The 20421-nt window shown below is 42.7% G+C and overlaps 1 protein-coding gene and 1 long non-coding RNA gene across 12 annotated transcripts in view; one reads left to right on the top strand and one right to left on the bottom strand.

Moving 5' to 3' along the window:
- The window catches only part of CREB5 (cAMP responsive element binding protein 5), a 263313-nt gene extending 256611 nt beyond the window's left edge, over window positions 1-6702 (bottom strand). For 2 of the 10 annotated variants that reach the window (XM_075493073.1, XM_075493079.1), the window contains exons 1-2: window positions 6558-6667; window positions 5370-5474 (exon numbers count right to left, since the gene is read on the bottom strand). In XM_075493073.1, the coding sequence (XP_075349188.1) occupies window positions 5370-5372 (3 nt within the window). In that variant the 5' untranslated portion in view covers window positions 5373-5474; window positions 6558-6667. Of the gene's footprint in view, window positions 1-5369; window positions 5475-6557 lie in introns of all 10 variants that reach the window. The other 8 variants (XM_075493076.1, XM_075493074.1, XM_075493078.1 and 5 more) reach the window with 7 other exon arrangements.
- Window positions 6703-6847: 145 nt separating this feature from the next.
- On the top strand, window positions 6848-10210 carry LOC142406619 (uncharacterized). Of its 2 annotated transcripts, none has more exons than XR_012774634.1 (4): window positions 6848-6965; window positions 7232-7322; window positions 7356-7468; window positions 9410-10210. It is a non-coding gene; the product is annotated as an uncharacterized LOC142406619 (long non-coding RNA). The 2 variants fall into 2 exon arrangements; XR_012774633.1 differs by having other exon boundaries at window positions 9329-10210.
- The last annotated feature ends 10211 nt before the right edge of the window (window positions 10211-20421 follow it).

Here is a 20421-nt window from a genome sequence, read left to right as displayed (position 1 = left end):
TCCTAAACCCAATCTCAAATTACGTTTATTGTGCTACAGAGCCCCCTGTGTTGAGCATCACATATTAACTAGCATTACTTACATTTGGCCAGGAGAAAAAAACCTCAGATGTTAAATCTGAGTCTGGGTTAATTTCCCACATGAGCCAAATTAATTTCTGAGTACTTGCAAACAGCTCAGAAAAAGCTGGCTATGAACAACGCTGCCTTACATGCAATGAAAGAGTAACTGAAGGCATAAGCCCACAAAGTAAACAGGTAAAAAGGCAGCTTCTTCCTCTAAATGAGAAAAAGATCAGCCTAATTAAATACATTTCTCTGTATTAAATTTAGGCAGTGTGTTCAAGGATGACCCATTTAAGCTTAGTACGTCCCTGGACAGAAAACTTTAAACCACACAAACATACTGAGATGGGGACCAAGCACTTCAACTGCATCGAAATGTTCACTGCATGGTGGCACCCAAAGACAAGGCCCTCAGGAAGGAGAGAAATTGAGATGAGAGCAAAGGAAACCATTTGAGAAAATACTGCAAAGGACAAAAAGGCGATAGAAACTATTTGTAGAGTTTATGTGGGGTAGAGAGCTGAGGGTGAGATCACACGATGCACAGATCCTGAGTTAGCAGAGGCCTCGGTACCCTAGTAAGAGTAATTAAAACATTCAGAGCCAAAGAAAAGCAGAATCAGCTCCTGATGCTGGCAAAGGTAATAGAGGATTTGTAGTATTTTCCCCCAATTAAATTCAAATCTCATTCCTCTGCCTTCTTCTAAAGACGTTGCCCTTTTTATCACCCGCTGAGTGGAGCTCTCTGGCCAAGCAGGGCTGCACCCCACACCTTCAAATCACCTTTCGTGGAAGGGTGTCACGACAGTGACATGAGCTGTCTCAAAGGACGAGATTAAAACCGGACACCTAGACAAACACTGCTGATGACAACGTTTTGAGGCATTTATTTTGAAATTGTGTGAGGGACTGACTTCTTGAATAAATTCTCAAAAAAATACAAGACGGAAACAAGAACCAAAAGCAAAACATCTTTTAAGCTAAGGAAATTGTCATAAGCTTTCAATGTTTTACTTTGAAAATCCTACAGCCTTCAGCAAAATCCTTGGAAAATCTCTTCGTGTTTATAAAATAGCATTCGATCTCACCATCTAGAAACCTACAAACCAGGGCAACCAACCCTTTCTAAACTCTCTAAGGGCAAATAACAGCTGCATTTCCCATGTGATGGCTAGTAAAAAAATGCTGACTCTCAGTATTTTTAATTACAGAGTAAAATAACACCTTAGTGAAAAATAGTAGACGTACTATTATTTTAAAGTGTCAGGGTTGCCCCTTCAACCTGAGCCATAATAGGAGCAAACGGTCGGTGCACAAACCAACAGAACAGCTCCTTGGATGTAACAAGACGCAACAGCTTATCTGCTTCAACAAGTCTTTTCATCACATCACCGAAATAATTATTTTATGTATGTTATGTTGTGCTTGTTATGTATACCTGAAAAAATTTAAATAATTTCTTTGATTATATGTATAACCAAAAAAAAAGTATTTCCATAACAGCATTTTGTTTTTACATGTCAAGTCTACAAAAGCTAATTTCTGTACTTACTGCTGTAATATGGCTAATGTTCAAATACAGCATGGTAAGATATTGTCTGAGATCATTGTTTTGTCTGTGTCAGAGAATACTACACTTAAAAATTGTAAATTAGCATAGTAATATAAGTTTTGGTAAGAGGAAAAAGTGTTTTCATAGTTCTTATTCCAAACCGTTGCTTTAAATTTGCAATCAACTTCAATCATTTCTCAAGGCAGAAAAATGCAAAAGCCCTAAAAATACTTTTTAGGGCTAGAGCCTTAAAAGCCCTAGAGCATGATCATTTGCAGAGCAGAATATATCATTTACCTAGAAATCGGGGGGACGTTCAGGGGTTAAATAGCATGCGGTGTGGAGAGAGGGAGAGGACAAATCAACAAATTGTTTTGAGATATTGCAGAGTGGCAACAACCTACCAAGCTGTCTGATCGGCCCTGCCATTAGTACTTACGACTGACAGAATCTCAAAGTATTTTAAATATTTCCACCAGGACTCCTAGGTATTCGTTTGAATGAGAGTTTATACACGAAAGATTAAGCCAAATAAGCTATCTTAATTATATATGTCTACCTATTAATTTGGGTAGTATGATATAACCAAACCCAAACCAAAGCAAAAGAATCACCTGGACTTACGAAGCAGAACGGAAAGACCTGTTGCTTTACACACGTATCTGTGTTTCCAGCAACTGCGTCTACTGAGTAGTTTTCCTGTAACAAGTTACAAGAAAAATCAGTATTTGTGGGCCTTGAGAAAAATTACCATTTTGTTCCAATAATAAATCATATGGTCCTTAATAATAAAAAAATGCTTTAAGTAGAAACAGTTTTGCTCTTCTTTTATTGCAAAATCTTGTCCAGAAGTAATTTTCTCATAATAAAGGGTTCATAGGAAAGACAGTCGCTGGAATTAAAATTAAGCTTGAAAGATGGCCAATAATACATAAACATAGGTATAAGTCCTCAAAGCAACAGGTTTATAGGAAATCCAGAAAGTTAACTAACGGCAGAAATTAGAGACACAGGATGACAAAGATTAGACGAAGAAAAGTCTTTGATTAAATAAATCGTTTTAAAAGCAACAACAACCTTGCAAGAACTCTTCTAATACTTAAGATCCTCGTGCCTCGATTAGGGGCACAGAGACAGTTTTTTAAAGGGGGCCACAAGCAGACAAGTTAATAACCAAGTTTCAAATCATTCTGCAAGACTTACTGAGCTCACAGAGCTTCTGCCCACACAAAGCTGAAAGGTTTAGTACGTAAAAGCTGCCTTCTGAAGGCACTGTGAGATTGCCTCTCTCTTATCAACTCCAGAGTGAACTCTAGCTCTCACTGAAACAATCTTTTACAGAAGACTCCTCTGCAGCGCACAGGATAAATGTAAGCGATTGCAGCGTATTTCAGGTTCTCAAAGTGAGAAATTGAACATCAAATTAAAAAGTACCTATTCCACTTTATCTGTGAAAGTCGTTCTGATAAATGGCGATATAAATAAAATGACATGTACAATCTCGCTTCTGTCTTTTCTTTTAATCTATATACATGGTTTGCTTCCCTTTACATTCCCTGGGTTAAATTAGCAGAGGTAGAGTTCGATAAATTGAAGCTGAACTATTAATGGATATTTTGGTGAGGGGGAAAGGGTTCTGATTGTTCTAAAAGTGTGAAGTTTTTGCACTACTGCAATTTTAACTCCTGGAAGAGCGCCATCCAATATTCAAGAGTGGCAGACAAAGCTTATTGCCTTTTTTATATGCTATTACAAAACTTCATGATTTTAAGCATTAGGCTGACTACTCCTAACAGCCTCCAATTAAAGATGTAACAATAGGAGACTACAGCAGTTTCTTTTTCATGCCATAAGTTCATTATTTCTATTTCCTGTTTCACTCAAGATTTTCATTTAAAGTTTTGAAACTTTGATTATCTCCACAGATGCAAACAAACATAAATCCCATGTAGGCTAACGGGACAGCAGAAACATCCCCAAGTCTATGGACAGCAGTAGATACCAGTTCTTCACAATCCATGCATGATAAAGACTAATGAGAAATCCCTGGTTAGTTATCATAAAAACAGACTCCTTACCATTTTCTGTAGAGTACAGTCAGGTCCAAGTTGTTTTGTTCAACCACCACGCCAACTGTTCTTTCTTTTTAGTGACTCTTTTAAAAAAAACACCCCACTTACTTTGCCAGTGATAGCTGGGGGAAAAACTCCCGAGAGCTTTTAGGCTTCAGTCATTAAGGCCATCAGAACTGTACTTCATTAAAGCAGTATAAAACAGTTCAATCAAGAGTTACGTCCCAGGTTCTAGCTATTTGCCCCCCTTCTCGTTCTCTCCTTGTTTCTATCACTCGCCGTGTCTTTCAGTAAATGAGACTAATTTTTCCAGTAGCCTTTAACTCACTAGATTAACTGACGTGGAAAATGTGACTACAAACTCGTAGCACCGTCTAGCCTCCAACCCAGCACAGAATCAACGTTGTTGTAAGTGTTGAAGGACACCTAGCAAGCTGCTACTTGCTAAGTTCATAACCCAGGACTATATCCTCACAAAGAACAGGACTGCGCCATCTAGTTAGCTGCCAGCAGACTCTGCTCTGCCTGTTGGGAGCGGATGCCTCGGGATGTAGGGCTTTAGCACTTGGGAATGTTCAGTTTCTTAAAGATTCAATTGGGTTTTTTTTTTTTAAATAAAATATCACTACTGAGATAATCCACATCTAGTGGATATGGGAAAATTTAGGCTATAATAGCGCAGCGAACTTCTACATCTATCTTTGATTTACAAGATAAAAGCAACTTTTAAATTAAAGAGCCTTTCTGCTAATAGAGCTTATTATGCCAGAGACAGGAATGATTTTCCTAGAAAGTTGTCCCTGTGTGCATGCCTATTATCTTTGCTTTCCCCCTTCCACTAATGAGCATTTATCTAAAGAGCCTGTTAATCCTCTGATGTGTGCTTCTGGTCAGAGGTAACAGTTTGAATAAAACCACTAATCACTTATCACTAATCACTGATCATTAATCACACTTTTCCCTAGTGCTTTGCGACCTGTACAGCTCCCCTTAGGATTAAGGAGTCACAAATAAGGATTTTAGCTGGTTTTTATAAAGAATTTCAAGCTTTTGATACCGACAACCTCATTCACCACATGAAAGTAACAAAATACCGAGCAGGGACTTTCAACACTGTACACTCTTCTACTGAAAATAAACCATACCCCTATGAAAGTGTACCTCCTTCAGCAAAATCCCCCCAAATTACGCTACATTTTTGCATTCGGCTCTCACCTTCCACCTCTCAATTTTCTTTCAGTCCGGGTTCTGGATTATTTCTGCATGACAGTTTCTTACAAGAAAGTTTTCCTGCACCACTGCTACTTGACGCACTGCTGCTTGTCCAAATGGCCAGACTAGGAAAGGCTGGTGCAAGCCAGCGGGTGAGTATCTCTCTGAAAACTGCATGGTCTCAAGGAAAGCCCAAGCAAGATGCTTCACAGTAGTTATCATGCTTCCGTTCAAGCTCTAATTTCATCTAGCTAAGCACTGTTTCTTACTGGTAATATATGGAAATCTTCTAATCTTGCTGCTTAAGATACTCCTAATATCGCTCTGGATTTAAAAAGAAAAAAAAACAAAAAACAACAAACCATATGGACATTTCATTTTCCTTTATGCCTACCCCCATCTTTGAACGACCTCTCTTTTTCCGACTGTAAAGCTTATATTAAGCCCTGGAGATGAAGGATCACTCACCATGCTTGGACATAAATAATAGAGGAGGCAGAGTTTAGCAAGTATTCCCCTTACACTCCTGAAGCTCTTAGCGTCCTGAAAACTTCGCTGGGGAGAGAGAGACCCCTGTAAGAGAGGACAGTGGCGGGAGGGGCGCGGAGCTGGGGAGGGGGGGCGAGGAGAGGAGCCGCGGGGCTGCAAGGGACAGCGGGGCTGCAGAGCGGGGACCTTGTCAGCACTCCCCCCGCCCCGGACCCGACGGCATCAGAAGCGGAGCATGAGCCCCGCACCGGCCCGCAGCATGACGTAAGGGCCGGGAGCAGCCCGGCACGCGGGGCGTCTCACGGGGGCAGGCGGCCACGCACCGCGCACCGCCCCGCACCGCTCCGCGGCCGCGGCCGGCGGGTCCTGGCTCGGCGGGGCGCCCAGGCGCCGCCGCGAAACTTGTCCAGAAGTTTAGGGGCGGCAGGGAGAGGGGGCGGCGGGGCAGCACGCCGCCGAGCTGTCACTGCCGGGTGCCGCCGGGGCAGGCAGAGGCGAGGAGCCGTCCAGCCCGCCGTGGGGCGCGGGGAGACCGCGGCTCCTCCGCCGGGAGCTGCCCGCCTGTCCGCCCCGCTCGGGGCAGCGCGGAGCGGGGTGCTGCCTGCGCCCCGCGGCAGCCGCCCCATCCCATCCCATCCCATCCCATCCCATCCCATCCCATCCCATCCCATCCCATTCCGGGAAGCGGCGCGCAGAGACTTCCCAAACTCCTCGAGGTGCGGGCGGGGAGCCCGGCTGCCCCGCGGCTCGGCGGCCGTACGCCCCCGGCCCCCGCCGCCCTGCTCTGCCCGACCCTGCGCGGGGCGCGGGGGTCGCTCACGCCCCCTCTCCCCGCGCCGCCTCGGCGGGGCACGGCGGAGACGGGAGGGGCGGCGCGGGATCCCCGCGCCCGGCAGCGGCGCGGCAGGGACTGGTGGCGCTCCCGGCTCCGGAGCAGATGCGGTCGCGGAGGGAAGAGCCCCCGCCGCCGCAGGCTGCCCCTTCCCCAGCCGCTCACCCCGGCGCGACTGCCCCGGCTGCGCTCCGCTCCGCTCCGCGCCGAGCTGAGCCGAGCCGAGCCGTGCCGCGCCGCGCAGCGCCGTGCCGTGCCGTGCGGCGGAGCGCGGGGTGCGCTGCGCGCCGCGCCGGGCGCCTTCCCGGGGCAGCCCCGTATTTTTAGGAACTTACCGCCCGGCGCGGCGGGGACGGGACCGGCAGCGCGGCCGGAGGAACCACGTTGGACTGAGGGACGGTTACAATACGTTCTATTTAGAGAAGCATTACATCACCCTCCGTGACGTCACGTGGGATTCCTGAACTTCTAAATCATTGCGGTCCGTGCCGGGCGGGCGGGGGGGCGAAGGGGGGGCGGCCGGGCGCGCGGAGCGGGGGCGTGGCCTCGGTCGACCCCGCCCCCGCCGGCGCGGGGCGAGAGGCGGAGCGGGGGTGAGTCAGCCTGGAAACAATGTCCCGCCCCCCGCGCCGGGGCTGGCAGCGCCCGGGCGGGGGTCGCCCCGCGGCGGGAAGGGGCGCTCAGGCACCGGGGAGCCGGGACCGGGGACCGGTGCAGCCCGGGAGAGGGCCCGGAACTTGGCTGTGTGTGACTCTGTGTCCGTCCGGGCGGGGATGGGGTTGTGCGCGGGCTGCCAGCCCCGTCTCCCTCCCCCGGGCCAGCAGCTTGGCAAGGCGCAGCGGGGCGGTGCTGGCGCCCGGGGGGAGCCGGTCCTCCGGCCGTGCCGAGGGGCTGCTCCCGCTGCCCGGCAGGCGCGGAGCCTGCGCCGAGCGGCGGCCGCAGGGGAGGCCCGCGCTCCGGTGGGACTCGGTCCTGCAGCCCCAAACTCGTGTGTTTGTTTGTTTACTAGAAAATGGCTCATAAATAACGCAATGTCCTAGAAGGGGGGAAGCCTCCGTCCCGAGCTGCAGCCCTGCGAGGGTGCGCCTCCGCCTGCTCAGGTGTGCCCGGTCCACGCGTGTCCACCTGCTCAGGTGTGCCTGGTCCACGCGTGTCCTCCCGGCAGGGCTCGGGTGCCGGGGCGGACCCAGGGGCCCTGTAGCAGCACTCTTTTATTGCTATAAAGAGTCTTAACTGATATAACCAGGTATTTCACTGCTTTTTCAACGCTTAACATTGTGCATCTAGCTGACGGTATGTCTGCAATTATCTGGGACAATGACCAGTGACAAGTTTATTATTCCACCCTGTAACTACTTCAGTGCCTCCTTTTCTGGGCTTTCTTGTGTTAAGAATATTTCCTCAGTCCCAGCCTAATGCTCCTCGGCGGTGCCTCCAGCACCTGGGTCTGGAGGTTCCTCTAGCATCCACACTGTAGTTATCCAGGAGGTATTCTTACCAAAGATACACATGACACTGGATTTAGCTGCTGATTCATGCCAGGAGGTGTGACTTCATTTTGATGCAGTGTTTTAGCACCTAAGCCTGGGATGACTCGTGAGGAAACCTCAGTGCTTCGAGGCAGGGTCTTAGAATCTGCAATGTATTGCTCGGTTTGGTTTTTCTCTGATACTCAATTAACAGAGAGAGTAATATAACATGTACTGCCAAAATCAGGAAATACTTTATAAATGGCAATAATACAGCACTTTACTCCCAATAATACCATTCTTTCGCAGGCTTATATTAGGCTATCTAATAGTCGTCCTCAGCTTTTAACAATTCACTAGCACTTTATGCAGGATTTAAAGCAGATAGAAGCGGATCCTATCAGTGACTGATGATAGGTTTTGAACTCATTTAACTACTTAGGATAAGGCTCAATGATGCTGTCACTGTAAGCCTTCGTTTTGTCAGGTATTATCCTTGGAAACTGCATACTGAGTGCAAAGTGCCTTACCTCTAAACGTCCTGAAACTACAGAGATGACTAAACTAATAAATGCAGTTACATCTGTCACACAGGAAGGGTTTTAACATACAGAAACACTGCAGTTATTTGAGGACATGACAAAAAGATTTAAGTGCGGGAAGCAGCTCTGCATCTCTCATTGAGATTTCATCATACAATTTATGTACTCACACTTTTTACAGATGCACAGCCAGGATGGTGGCTGATCGATGGGTTTTCCGGGGGTAGGCGCAGTGTTTTTTTCTCCAGGTTTCTCAGTGAGACCAAACTGGAACTGGCTATGGAGAATTCAGATGCCAGTCAAGGATAACAGGGCCCAAATCTCCCAGGTACCTGCGTAGTAAGAATCAGTTATGGCAAATTAGACACAGATAGAAGCAAACAAAATGCTAGGTGAAGTATTAGCCATAGTTTTATGTTATCAGTCTAGTGGTGATACTTTCTTATGAATGACATTGTAGACTCCGTGTAACGTGTACACAGATTATAGTGAGTAAATAACAGGACCCACTTTGGGTGTACACTGTGCTTTAATTTAATAAATTTTGTTTAAAGTTCCTGACTTGAATATTCTGCATGTCCTTCTGCCCTGTGCAGAGTGTCATGCAAAGACATCCTAAAAGCAAGATGAACAAGACCGCCACATTAGTCAGATCAGTAACTTTATGTGCCACGTACCTATTTGGACAGATCTCTACCCCTTGAAGAGACAGGCAGCTTGCAGCAGCGGTTTCTGTATGTCTGCCACTGAGAGGGTGGTGACAAATGCTTTGCTAGGTGGTTATGCTGGTTTTCGCTGACAGCAGAGCAGAGAGATTCTGGATTCCTGAAATGAGTCTCAAGTCCCGAGGGAAGACTCTTGACTCTTGAAATGAGCTGTAGTCCTGGAGGGGAATGAGTACAGAATAAAGTCAACGGTTCCCCTTGGGTTTAAATCTGCTGCAATACGTGTCGCATATCATTTCTTTCCCCCGTGCCCAACTTCTGCATCACTTGTCACCCGCAGCTCCCGTTGCTCTCCTCCCTCTTCCAGCTCTTTCCTTGCCTATTTCTGCTTTCCTCATGCCAGTGTTACCAACCTTCTCCCCATCCTGAGGCAACTACTCTGGTCTCTGAATGGGGATGTGAAAAGGAGCACTGAGAGATGCAGCTTTGTTTTGTTCTACGTTCACTTCAGTGCCTGGTTGCTGAGCAGTTCACAGAGGAGAATATGTGTCGATCCTCCAGCCTGAGGACACCGACCACAGAAGGGGCATTGAGAAAACGTAATTGCCGAGTTCTTTCTTGATGCAAACTGTGGGGTGATGATAGGACAAGAGGAGCTCCCCTGCCTGCAAAGTTGCTGCTTTCCAGCTGAGCTGATGTCTGCTTGCGTGTTATCACTGTGAAGAACAACTCTTTAATATGAACTCCTATAAAGGTGCTTTAGATTAGCATATTCTACTCAGCAAATGAGGAATGTATGCAGAGTCAGTTACCACAGCTCAGCTGACAAGCCGTAACTTGAGAATGTGCTCTATACGGGGGACAAATTTGGGCAAATCTTAGAGGCTAATCAAAGGCACCTCCTGTGACAGCGAGACGATCACTCTGCAGAACTTCAAGTTCCTGCTCCAAAAGCACTAGATGTTCCCAGCAAAAAAAGCCTTGTGAGATTTGGGATAATGGTAGGCAAGGAAACTCACCTTTTCTGGAATATTGTTTCTGGAATTACTTTTGGAAGCAGCTTTCCAAAATACGCCTGCCTAGGGCAGGCACCTGGCATGGAAAAATCCATCCTGAATGGTTCAAAACTTGGCAATGTTTTTAAGTGATTGAAGAAACTTATAATGAAAAGTACTGAGCAATCAACTACATGAGGCACTATCTGTTTTATCTGTAATGTTCTTTCATAACTAATTTAAAGGTGGAAAGTCATATGCTGCTTTTCTGTTTTTATATTCAGGCTTTTATAAAGCTGCTTTCTTCTGACGGCAAAATCCCTACTTAAATACTTTTCTGTATTATATGTTCTAATAAATGTTTTCCAGACAGGTCTTTGTCATTTTTATTCTTTAATTATAAAACCCCAAAAGAAGAACATACTCTTTACAGCAGTAGCTTAATTGGTATGAAAACTACTCAGACTTCTGCAGTGAAATGAGTTAGAATGACATTTTGTTTGATTGATAGTAAATGACAGTAGTGCTGTTTCAGCAAACACCTAAAATCTTTGTCATATCATTAAAATCATTGGGAAGTAAAGATATTAAAATAATTATAGGAGTTTTGTATGTCAAATATCAGTCTCCGTAAGACACTATTGCTGTCACATAAAATTAATATTTACTGCTGGCACAGTTGAATATTTTACATACCCGTTCTTCCTATAACATAATTAACCACATGTTTAACTAAGCTGCTGCCAGCATTGGGTGTTACTCTCAGCTTTGGCACTTGCAATTATCTCGTTACAAGTACTTTTCAGCAATATCTTTTAGTCTAATCGAACAGTAATTTATTCACCTCCTTACATGCTACTAACACTTCAGCTCTCCACATTTATTACGTGAAACTACCCACAAAAAGTAAAAAAAAGTCATTCAGCACTCTTTTCTCTTTAGTAAAGATCTATACTAGTCACACAGAAGTGAAGCCTTAGAAATAAAATGGTAAGGGGAAAAATTGATTTCTAGATCTTAACATATGCTTTAATCCATGGTGATAGTAAAATGCATTTTAAAAAGGGGTACAAATTATGCTATTAATGTATAATAATCCTAGTGATATCCCTGAACAAAGGTAAATCTTGTGTTTTTATGCAACACTTGATTCCTTAATTATTACATCTGTGTTCAGATCTCATCTCTACTTATTTTGGTAACAGACTGAAAGGGATATGAGCAAAGGGAACTGAGTACTCTCTATGGTTTCGGGGGCTCACTAGGAAGTACCACATTAGTTTTAAAGCTGAGACAGAAATGGGAGAATAAGTAGAGTTAACCAGAAGTTAAGTAGTAGTCAACATTAAAAAAAAAAACTTCTATTAGCTGAGATTTAAACGGTAAGCAATGTTCCTGTTCAGCCTTGTCATTTCTCCAGTGGGCTGGAGAGGAAAGGAAGTGTGATACATCACAGGGATATGAAACAGTCCTGTGGGATACCAAGCAAGTCATATCTGCGTTTCTTTGCTCTAAGTGCATCTCCTCACCTGTTCATCTGATGGTCTCACCTTTAGTTAAAGACGTTCCTCTGTCTTAAGCAGGTGACATAAAATAAAGGGAGCCAGGTCTCAGTAGGAGCATGTGCAATGCAAAAAAATGCTTTGCGAGAGAAGGCTGATGTGCCCTGTTTCTTCTACACACGTCTATAGGACGGATTTACATGGGATCATATTTGGTCCCGTAACAGTATTAATTGCCACAGTTCTATGTTTTCTGGAAATTAAGATGCCTGCTGGTTTTTACAACATCAAATTGAAATCTTAATTCTCTCCCATTTCTGAATGATGTCCTAGACCCTGACGCTCCTACAGCTACTGTGTGACACTGAGAATGGATCTACCAAGGGATTCATGTTGTCTTTGCCAGCATTCATCTGCAAAGGCAAACTGACTTGAATTTGGTTGAAACAAACAGGAGCTATCTGTGTTTCGCCACATCTATTCTGGAGAAGCCACAGCCCAGAACTGTTGCCATTTCTTTTCCATTTCCTGGAAGGTTACCTGTGAAGTATCAGATCACTTAACGCCGAACTCCCCATGTCTGAGCTAAACTGCTGAATGCCTGTAGGACCAAACCAGTGTGCATTACTACTGAGAAGCAATAGAGCTGGTGGTGGAAGGAGGCTCTTTCTAGACCTGCAGGCTTTTAACCAAAGCTCGAGATGTGGTCATCAGGGACATCTAACTGAGCTTTAAGCAACACTTAAAATGATGGCTTTTAGCTCTTCCCAAGTTACCAAAAGCCAGTTTTATTCCATGTTTCTCCTTACTCTTGGGAAAGTGAAGAGGAGCCACAGGTTATGTTTGGCCCTATAAAAACAATGGGCAGGAGAATGGAGAGGCACAGTCCTTCCCGCAGATAAGACCCTGACTGAAGCTAATCCATGCAGAAAGGTGTGTGCTGGCCTCCTCAACTCCATGAGAACAGCCAGGGTGCACACAAGGCCCAGAACTGCAAGACGGAGAGTTGTGTCTCTTGTTTTTTCATCGTTTCTCTTGCTCCACTCATGAGGGATCCCAGTATGACAAGAAGCACACTCTGTTTGTCCAACCTCCTCTCCTTCAGATCTCAGCGTACAGTTGTTCTTGATGCCCGTGCTGAGCACGCATGTTCTCTCAGCTCTGACACACAATGCCATTTAACTCCTCACCTTTTGTGCACCAGTGAGTACGCAATGGTTCTCCAAGTGGGTCTGATCTCAGATACCCGAACGATCTCTTCATCGTAGCTGTATGCCATGTGGTCTATTCCAGGGAGATAGAAAAGAGAGACTTTATATTTCCTTCTATATCTGTAACCATTCAAAGAACAGTCTATGTCCTCCATACTTGGACACCATTATTTCATGCTTTTTTGGGATGAGATCACAAAATTATTTACATTTTTATTCCCCTATAGAGCTCCTGCATGACTTCTTTTATATTTAATTTACCCTTTTTGATGCTTGTTGGAATACTCCTAGTTATAATTTAATTGTTTAGTGCATGAATATGGAAGACTGATTTGATACACGTTTTTTGGATAGTATAGCTCCAGTCAGACACATACATATGGAGGTTTATATAGATTTTTGCTGTTTGATTGGCCTTTGGTGTCTGTTTTTTTGTTGTCTGGGTTGTTGGTTTTTCCAGTCTTAGGAGCAGAATGAGAAATAAGAGGTGAAAGAGATGACATTTTTGTATGTTTCTGAGAGTCTAATTTGGAAACCATATTTAAGTAAGAAGGAAAAACCACAAATTCTTCTACAAATTCTGATCTGCCTCATTTGGCCACATCTCTGATTATTAATGGACTGGAATAAGACAGCAGTTTTATTTATGCATAAAAATCATGGGGTCATGTGGTAAAAAGATCTTAAAGATATTGTAAGTGTAATTAACTTTTTTTAAACAGACTCTCTCTTACCAGTTCTCTTCTCGGGGATGTCAAGAATGTCAGAGGTTGCTCTTCCTCCTTTAAATGTGCTATAAAGATGGCTCATTCACACCTTCATATGACTCACTTCGAGTTTTTTGCTGCTTGAAACAGAAGGGGAGAAAATATTTTGCATGAGAATCCACAGGTTCTCTATTTCAAATGCTTCTACTAACACTGACGCTTACATCAACCCAAGAGACGGGGAGAAATACATGAACTGTCCTAATAGAGAAGTCCCACAAAAACTCAAGTTATGTCAGTCAAGGGTAAAGGTGTAGACTGTCAGGGGTTCATTTGCTAGCCCACAGGTGAGGGCTGCAGAAGGGTTGTAATGGAGCCTCCCCACAGTTAGGGGATTTACCACCCCTTTTACAGTTCTCTGCGTAGTCTGCTTAGTTGGGCTTTGTGCAGGGAGAGTCAAATTTCTGCCTTCTTTTCTAGCTGAAAAGCTGAGAGGAGATGACAAGGAATAACGCCAGCAGTTCCCATACAATTGCAAAGTTCATAATTGTGACAGTGCAGCAGAAGTGAAGTGTTTGCTACCATGCAGCACTGCCAGCATTTCACACAAACATCAGTAAAGAAAGTTAATAACAACGTTTTAGTGTGATTTGGTTTAGACATATGCAAAGAGCAGCCCTATCAGGAAGAAATAAAAAGCCATAGCGACCCAAGGGTTAAAATACTTTTTTCGAGAAGAAAATTACTAAAAATCACATTAAGTAAAACAAAAATCAGTCTGCACTACTAAACCTCACCTGCCACTAAGAACTTAAATAATATACTCCTGACATCATGCCTATATAAATTACACGGTACTTTCACATGTGACATAGAGATTATATTACTAGTGTACAAAAAAAACTTTAACTTCCAATTTTTTACTTTAGGATGAACTACGGCAGTATGTATTATAAAATTAGATACACATACCAAAACAACGACAGCAGTTTGACTTTTTACTGCTTTTACCCCAACAGGTGCAAAAACATTTGTTTAATCAAAAGCTTATAGATGCACAAAACCATTTTTAGAAAGGGTATAGCTTTGCTTTCGTTCTTGTAACATAGAACGTGTCATGGGTTTTATTTCAGCTGAAGTACAGAATCAGGTTGGTTGCATTTTGCTGCTGTAAATCCATGGGTAAAATCCTGGCTTCACGGAAGTCAATAGGAAAACTCCCATGGATTCAGTGGGGCCAACATTTCACCCCGTGTCTGTAATCAATCATTAAAATGTAGCAGGGTCCAATGAGTGACTACACTGGAAAAAAATTATAGCAAAATACTTGGAGTAGTTTTCAAATATTTTGGAGACTTGAGGCTCGGGCATTAATGCCTCTCCTAGTTACTCCTAGAAAAACATTTACAAAACTTGTACTTGTACGTAGGTGAGTTCCAGATTGGATTTTTGAAGCATGTTCCATATCTGACATTAAAAAATACATCCGTTTTAACTTCATCTCTTTCTCAATGATTCTCTTGTTACTTTTGCAGGTTTCTTTTGCACATTTTGTTCTTTGGTTGAAAAGGAGAAACATTCAAATATCTTTACTTCTGAAATGGAGACATTCATTAATCTTAGACGATAATGCAAGAAAACAAGACAGCTAAATATTTGCAAGTCATGTGTTTTATTTTGCAGTGCCTTAAGTTTGTCTCCAAACTTCAGCATAGTAGTATGAAAAAGAAGAAATGACATATGAAAGTGACAGAAAATCGAGAAGTAGGACAACAGACACAGTACATGGCATGAACCCTGATTTCCTCTTCTCCTCCCCCTCCTCTCACAGATCAAGCAACACACTGTGTGCTCCAAAGACAGTTATATTTGCGATGTAATATTCAAGACGAGCAAACTAAAATGCTTTCTAAAATACAAGGTACATGAAATGCCGTCAAAGCTCCAAGGAGAGGTTTTTCTTACATATTAAACAAAGTTACAAATAAGACACTTTTTCAGACATAGCTGAACTTTAGCTAATAGCAAAGCTAGCAACCAAATTAACATGTGAATAAACAAGAAAATGCAATTCAGACTTACCTGATACAGAATAATACAGTAAATTAATTCCTTCTTTTGAAAGTAATGTATTTCATTCATAAGAGCAAAAATAAAAGTAAATTCCCAATATATTGTCATCATAAAAGTCTCCTAAGGCCCCATCAATAAATTACAAGGAAGTATGGGTGGATGGGGGCTCTATATGAGCAAATAACAGGGAATCATAGAAATTACATCTCATCCTTCTGGCTCAATAAAAGCCCACCTTAAATTCAAGGGAATTTTACCTGAATAACTGCCATATGAACCAGGCACAGAGTACCCATCGTCCCCACTCGTATAGCTGGAATGGGCATATGGGAGCTTGAAGAGAAATCAGAATGGGGAATAAAACAGCTTTTTGTATTCTCTGCTGCTAGAAAAGACGAATGCAGTCAAATATCCAGGATGGATTAACTAGCTCCTTTAAGCAAACAGCACCATTAAAAATCATGCAACTATAGCAAGGTTGACTAGAAATGCCTTTAGGAAATACAGGTGCATCGTGGAAAAAAGAGAGAACTTGTTTTTCTGAAGCTGTAATTCTAAACTGTTTCAAGTATTGTTTCAGTAGCGAAGATAAATAGCTAATGTCAGGAGGGAAAACCGACACAACTCTTGCCAGAAGATCCGGTGACACTCAGCACAAGGTAGCATGAAATAAACAGCGCTGTAAAGATCACAGGGTTAGAATGGAAATTAAATGGCCAGACAGCGATAGAGCTGGTTTTCTTTAGGAAAAATACCTGGGAAAACACAGAAATGTAGCAGCACATTTGTGCGCAGGAGAGTAGAACAAAAGAACGCAATTGCGACTGATTGAGACATCAATTTGTTTGTGGAAAGCCCTAAGAGATGGCAAAAAGCCTGCTGGAAACGCAAGGGGAAAAAGACTTATGCTGAAATCCTAGACTCGGTGATGCTCATACAAGTTTTACTATTAATTGCTGACTCAGTGTTTACATCCCAGTTTCTCCCCACTGGGGAGGACATACAGGACACACCAGGTAAGACGATCAGAGACAGTGAAGAAGTGGCATGAGTTACTAAAATATACACACAGATAAATGCCGAGGCCGTCGATGACTCAGGAATAAAATTACAAAGAGAAAGGTTGTCTAGAAGTCTGTTGCTGTTAAATATTTCTAGAAGAGGAAGACTCTGGACATGAGTAATTTTGGAACAGGGAGCTGAGCATTTCCTAAGGAGTTTAATTTCTTTTGGAAGCGTTGGGCTTGAAAGTGGAGCAGAAAATAGCCAGGCAAACCGTGAGATGTAGTACGTGGGGATATCTCCAGGGAATCAGAGAAGAAATACAACTGATCGGAGCTTCCAGGGATATTATTAGATACTTGGCCATACCAAAGTTGTCCTTCTTCGGAGATGGCGAATGCTACCATCTAATTATATTTCTGTTAGAGAAACACATGACAAATTTTCACACTTTGTAACTGAAAACTTTTTTCAGTGTATATAAGCACTAGCTTGTTACTTTGGTAGAGTGTGTTTAAAAAGCAATGTAAAAACCAAAATATGCTAAGTTGTTCAATCTGAGAAAAGTTCCTTGTGTTTTAAAGATTAATGTAAACTGAAGGAAAGCATCTTTAATTTTTTGTTTAAAACAGGTCTTAAAAACTACTACCTATCATGCAGATTTTTTTTTTTTAAATGTGCGGTAGTTTTTAAAAGTATCCATAGACTGTGCCTGCACAGACATAGCCTGTATGGGGTAATGCAAACTCTGAGCCAAGCCTACTATCAGAGATATTAACACAACTGATTACGCTGATGGAGTGAAGCCACCATTTTTATCTTACCTGAGATAAGGCACACAGGATATAAATTGCTGTTCGAAAAGCGAGGGATAAAATAAAAAAAAAATTAAAAAGGAAAAAAAAAAAAAAAGGAAAGAAACATTTTATTTTAAAGGCACAGCAGCATTAAAGACTACAAGGGAGGGAAAATTGTATATAGGCACATTCTCTGTCCCCACAGCAGTCCAGAAAGACACACCCGGAGGGAGACAGAGCACCTCCATCGGGGCCGGGAGCTGCAGAGCCAGCTGAGGCTGCACAGCTACACGTGGGGCTGCCTATGGCCCAGGGCACCATGGCAGAACCAGCTTCCATCTTAAAGCAATTAATAAAACCGCTTAATCCCCTTATCCTACAGAGCATTCAAGGCACATTTGCCGAAGACAATTAATAATAGCCCCTCGGCACCATTCCTACCCCCATGGCCGGTGCTCCAACACCTCCAAGTCCTGCACCCTGCAGAGAGGCACTGCCAAAGCCTGGCAGCTATAAAAGAATTAAAGTTTGGGAGTTGAAAGATTTTTGACCAAAAATTGCTTTCCTTTATTTTTGGTGCCTTCCCGTGTGGCGACCATTAGCTACCATGTGCCTAGAGACCAAGAGCCATATCTGTTTGTTGCACTGAATTTTTGTCATGAGGGTTGTGCTTAACCTTGGCAGATCCTGCGTTTTCAAGACATACTTCTCCTCCTGTTGTTTCAGAGCTTGTGAGGCTCCAGATCAGAACCAGAGCTTGAGTTTCTCTACCTCTGCCATATCTGGGATTGAAGATGAAAACGTGCAAAAGTCTGTATACACAGCCCAACAGAAAGCCGACAGGCGTTTGATTGGCATGTAACCCCTGTTATACAGGGATTGCTGGGATCCCTTGCTGCTGCCAAATCTAACATTTTAAAGCGAAGTTCTGGCTCCTCTGAAAACAGCAGTAAAATTTCTGGTGATTCGTATGGGGTAAGATTTCACTCCTGAGCTGGATGATGGGAATACTCACTGACCTACCTCAGCTGCTGGCTTCAAGCACACAAACCTGCAGGCAACAGTCTCCTTCTCAGCTACTGATAGAGTGACATAAGGCAGACTTTTCAGCCATGAAACATTAGCTTTATTGCAGCCTTCAGAGCAAAACATAACTCCCGACTTTTGTATTAGCTTTCCTAAATTAATTTCTTCAAAGACAGGAAACAAAAATTAAATAAACAGAAGTCCTAGATATAAATGTCAAACAAAACCACCCAAAGAAATCTGCTAGGGATTGCAGAGTAACACTGTGCCTGATGGTTATGTGGTGTTGGTTTTTAATCTCATATACATAAATGAGCTCCTCTTTTAATTGTTAGCCTAGTTGCAACATCTTGTTGCTGATATTTTCAAAAATTTCACTAACCAGACTAGCTAAAAGAACTGCTGTTTTTAAGCTAAAATGTTAATAATACTTGTACCAGAACCTCAACTACAGAAGTCAGAGTAGGTCCATTGATTTCAGCACAGTTATTCAGCACAGTTATTCAGCACAGTTACTACCCCTGATTAATGTCCTGAAGTCACAAAATAGTTTTCATTAGATAACTTCCTAAAGTAGATCTTGCAGACGTGCCTTCATCTAGGACAGAGAACAGCGGTAAAAACTTGAGAATATAAAACGCTCATTTTTCCTTTCATAAGTAAATTCTGCTGTGTTTCCAGCACACGCTCCATCCCAGCGTTATTTCACAAACACAAGGTATTCTAGAAGGCGATCCCTCCCCAGCTCCTCCAGTAAAGCTGTACAACGTACATGATTTATCACCAGGTTGTTTGGGAATGTCTTTAATAGGTGCATCTTACCATTTTCAAGATACAGGTTAAGACTCAGGCTCTGTTTCATCTCCAGTGGTAACAAGTTCTGTAGCTCCAGGCCTTCTGTTAAGAATGCTTGTGCTGTTCCCCACCAGTTACATCACCCCGTTCATCCCAATTACATATACTGTAGCTGATGTAGTGCTTTAATAATTTGTTTTATTTGTGCACTGATTAAAAATTTCTAGATCAAACATTTAATGAAAAGTTCTCCAACCTGACAGGTTTGCTGCTGAATGCAGTCATTTACAACTCAAACCTTATAATAACCAGAGCAAGTGTTGGAAAAGCTGTTCATGCCAAATGCTCAGCAACTGACACATATAATCTTATATCTTTTCATTCAGACTTTTAAAAAAAAAATCTGGGACCTAATTATATTGGTTGTAACTGTTCTGAAATGAATGGTGGCAGGAACTAATACTTGTTTATTTTCTTTCCTGACAAGTGCTCTGAATAAAAACAGTTTCTAGACATGATGGAATGACTTTTCCTATGACTCAGACACATTCAGCGAAATAAGGTTTGAAGAAACTGGAGCTTGTTTTCTGTCTAACAATAGTAATTGAAAATACCCAGAACTTTTAAGTATTTACACCATTTAGAAATGTCGGGCTAAAAACGACCTAGGGAGGCCAAAAAGTCTCCAGCAAACAAGCTCTCGCCCCATGCTTTTTCATGTGAGTGAGATATTGCGCTTATTCACTCAGGCTTATTTCAATTTAATGAATTTCTCTTTTCAGTTTGATTTTCTATTTCATTTTTAATTTACAGGTGCCACTTAAAGTAAGCAGTCATATTTCCAATTGGCAACATATTTAATGTTCTTCACAACTCCAGGGCAAACTGCAGTTTTAAAATATACTACTCAATAATATAGGAAAGGCACATAAAACTTCATGTTTATTTCCATGTTGCAAAGCTCTAACTAGCACACTTTTTGCAAGCTGCTTAGCTCCCAGTACTTAAATAACTAAAGTTATTTCAGCTTTTCTAAGAGTAGGCTACCTAGTTTCGCTCTGTTTTAGAATGAAGTTATCCTAAAATTTTGTTATTGCTCTGCAGTAAGTAGTTTAAAAGAAACTAAATATCAGTAAATATTGTTAGAAAACTTAGTAAAGTATCTACTGAAAAGAGAGATATATCTGGTAATTTAAGTACAGTAATTGCAAAGGCATGAAAACCGCTCAGAATACAGATTTTTTTTTTAAACTAACTTATTAAATACCTTTGTCTATATTCTTCCCTCATCCCTAATAATACAAGCTTATTTTCTGATCCCAGGAAAGCACTCAGGCTGCCAATTGTACTCAGGCAATTGTAATTAAAGCCACTTGGCCTTTCATCTTATGTCTCATGCTCAAAATGTGCAAGAT

Source organism: Mycteria americana, chromosome 2 (assembly GCF_035582795.1).
Source record: "Mycteria americana isolate JAX WOST 10 ecotype Jacksonville Zoo and Gardens chromosome 2, USCA_MyAme_1.0, whole genome shotgun sequence".
In the NCBI taxonomy this organism is placed as follows: Eukaryota; Metazoa; Chordata; class Aves; order Ciconiiformes; family Ciconiidae; genus Mycteria; species Mycteria americana.
The sequence above is the reverse complement of the archived record's forward strand: the minus strand, read 5'-3'. Positions and strand labels throughout refer to the sequence as shown.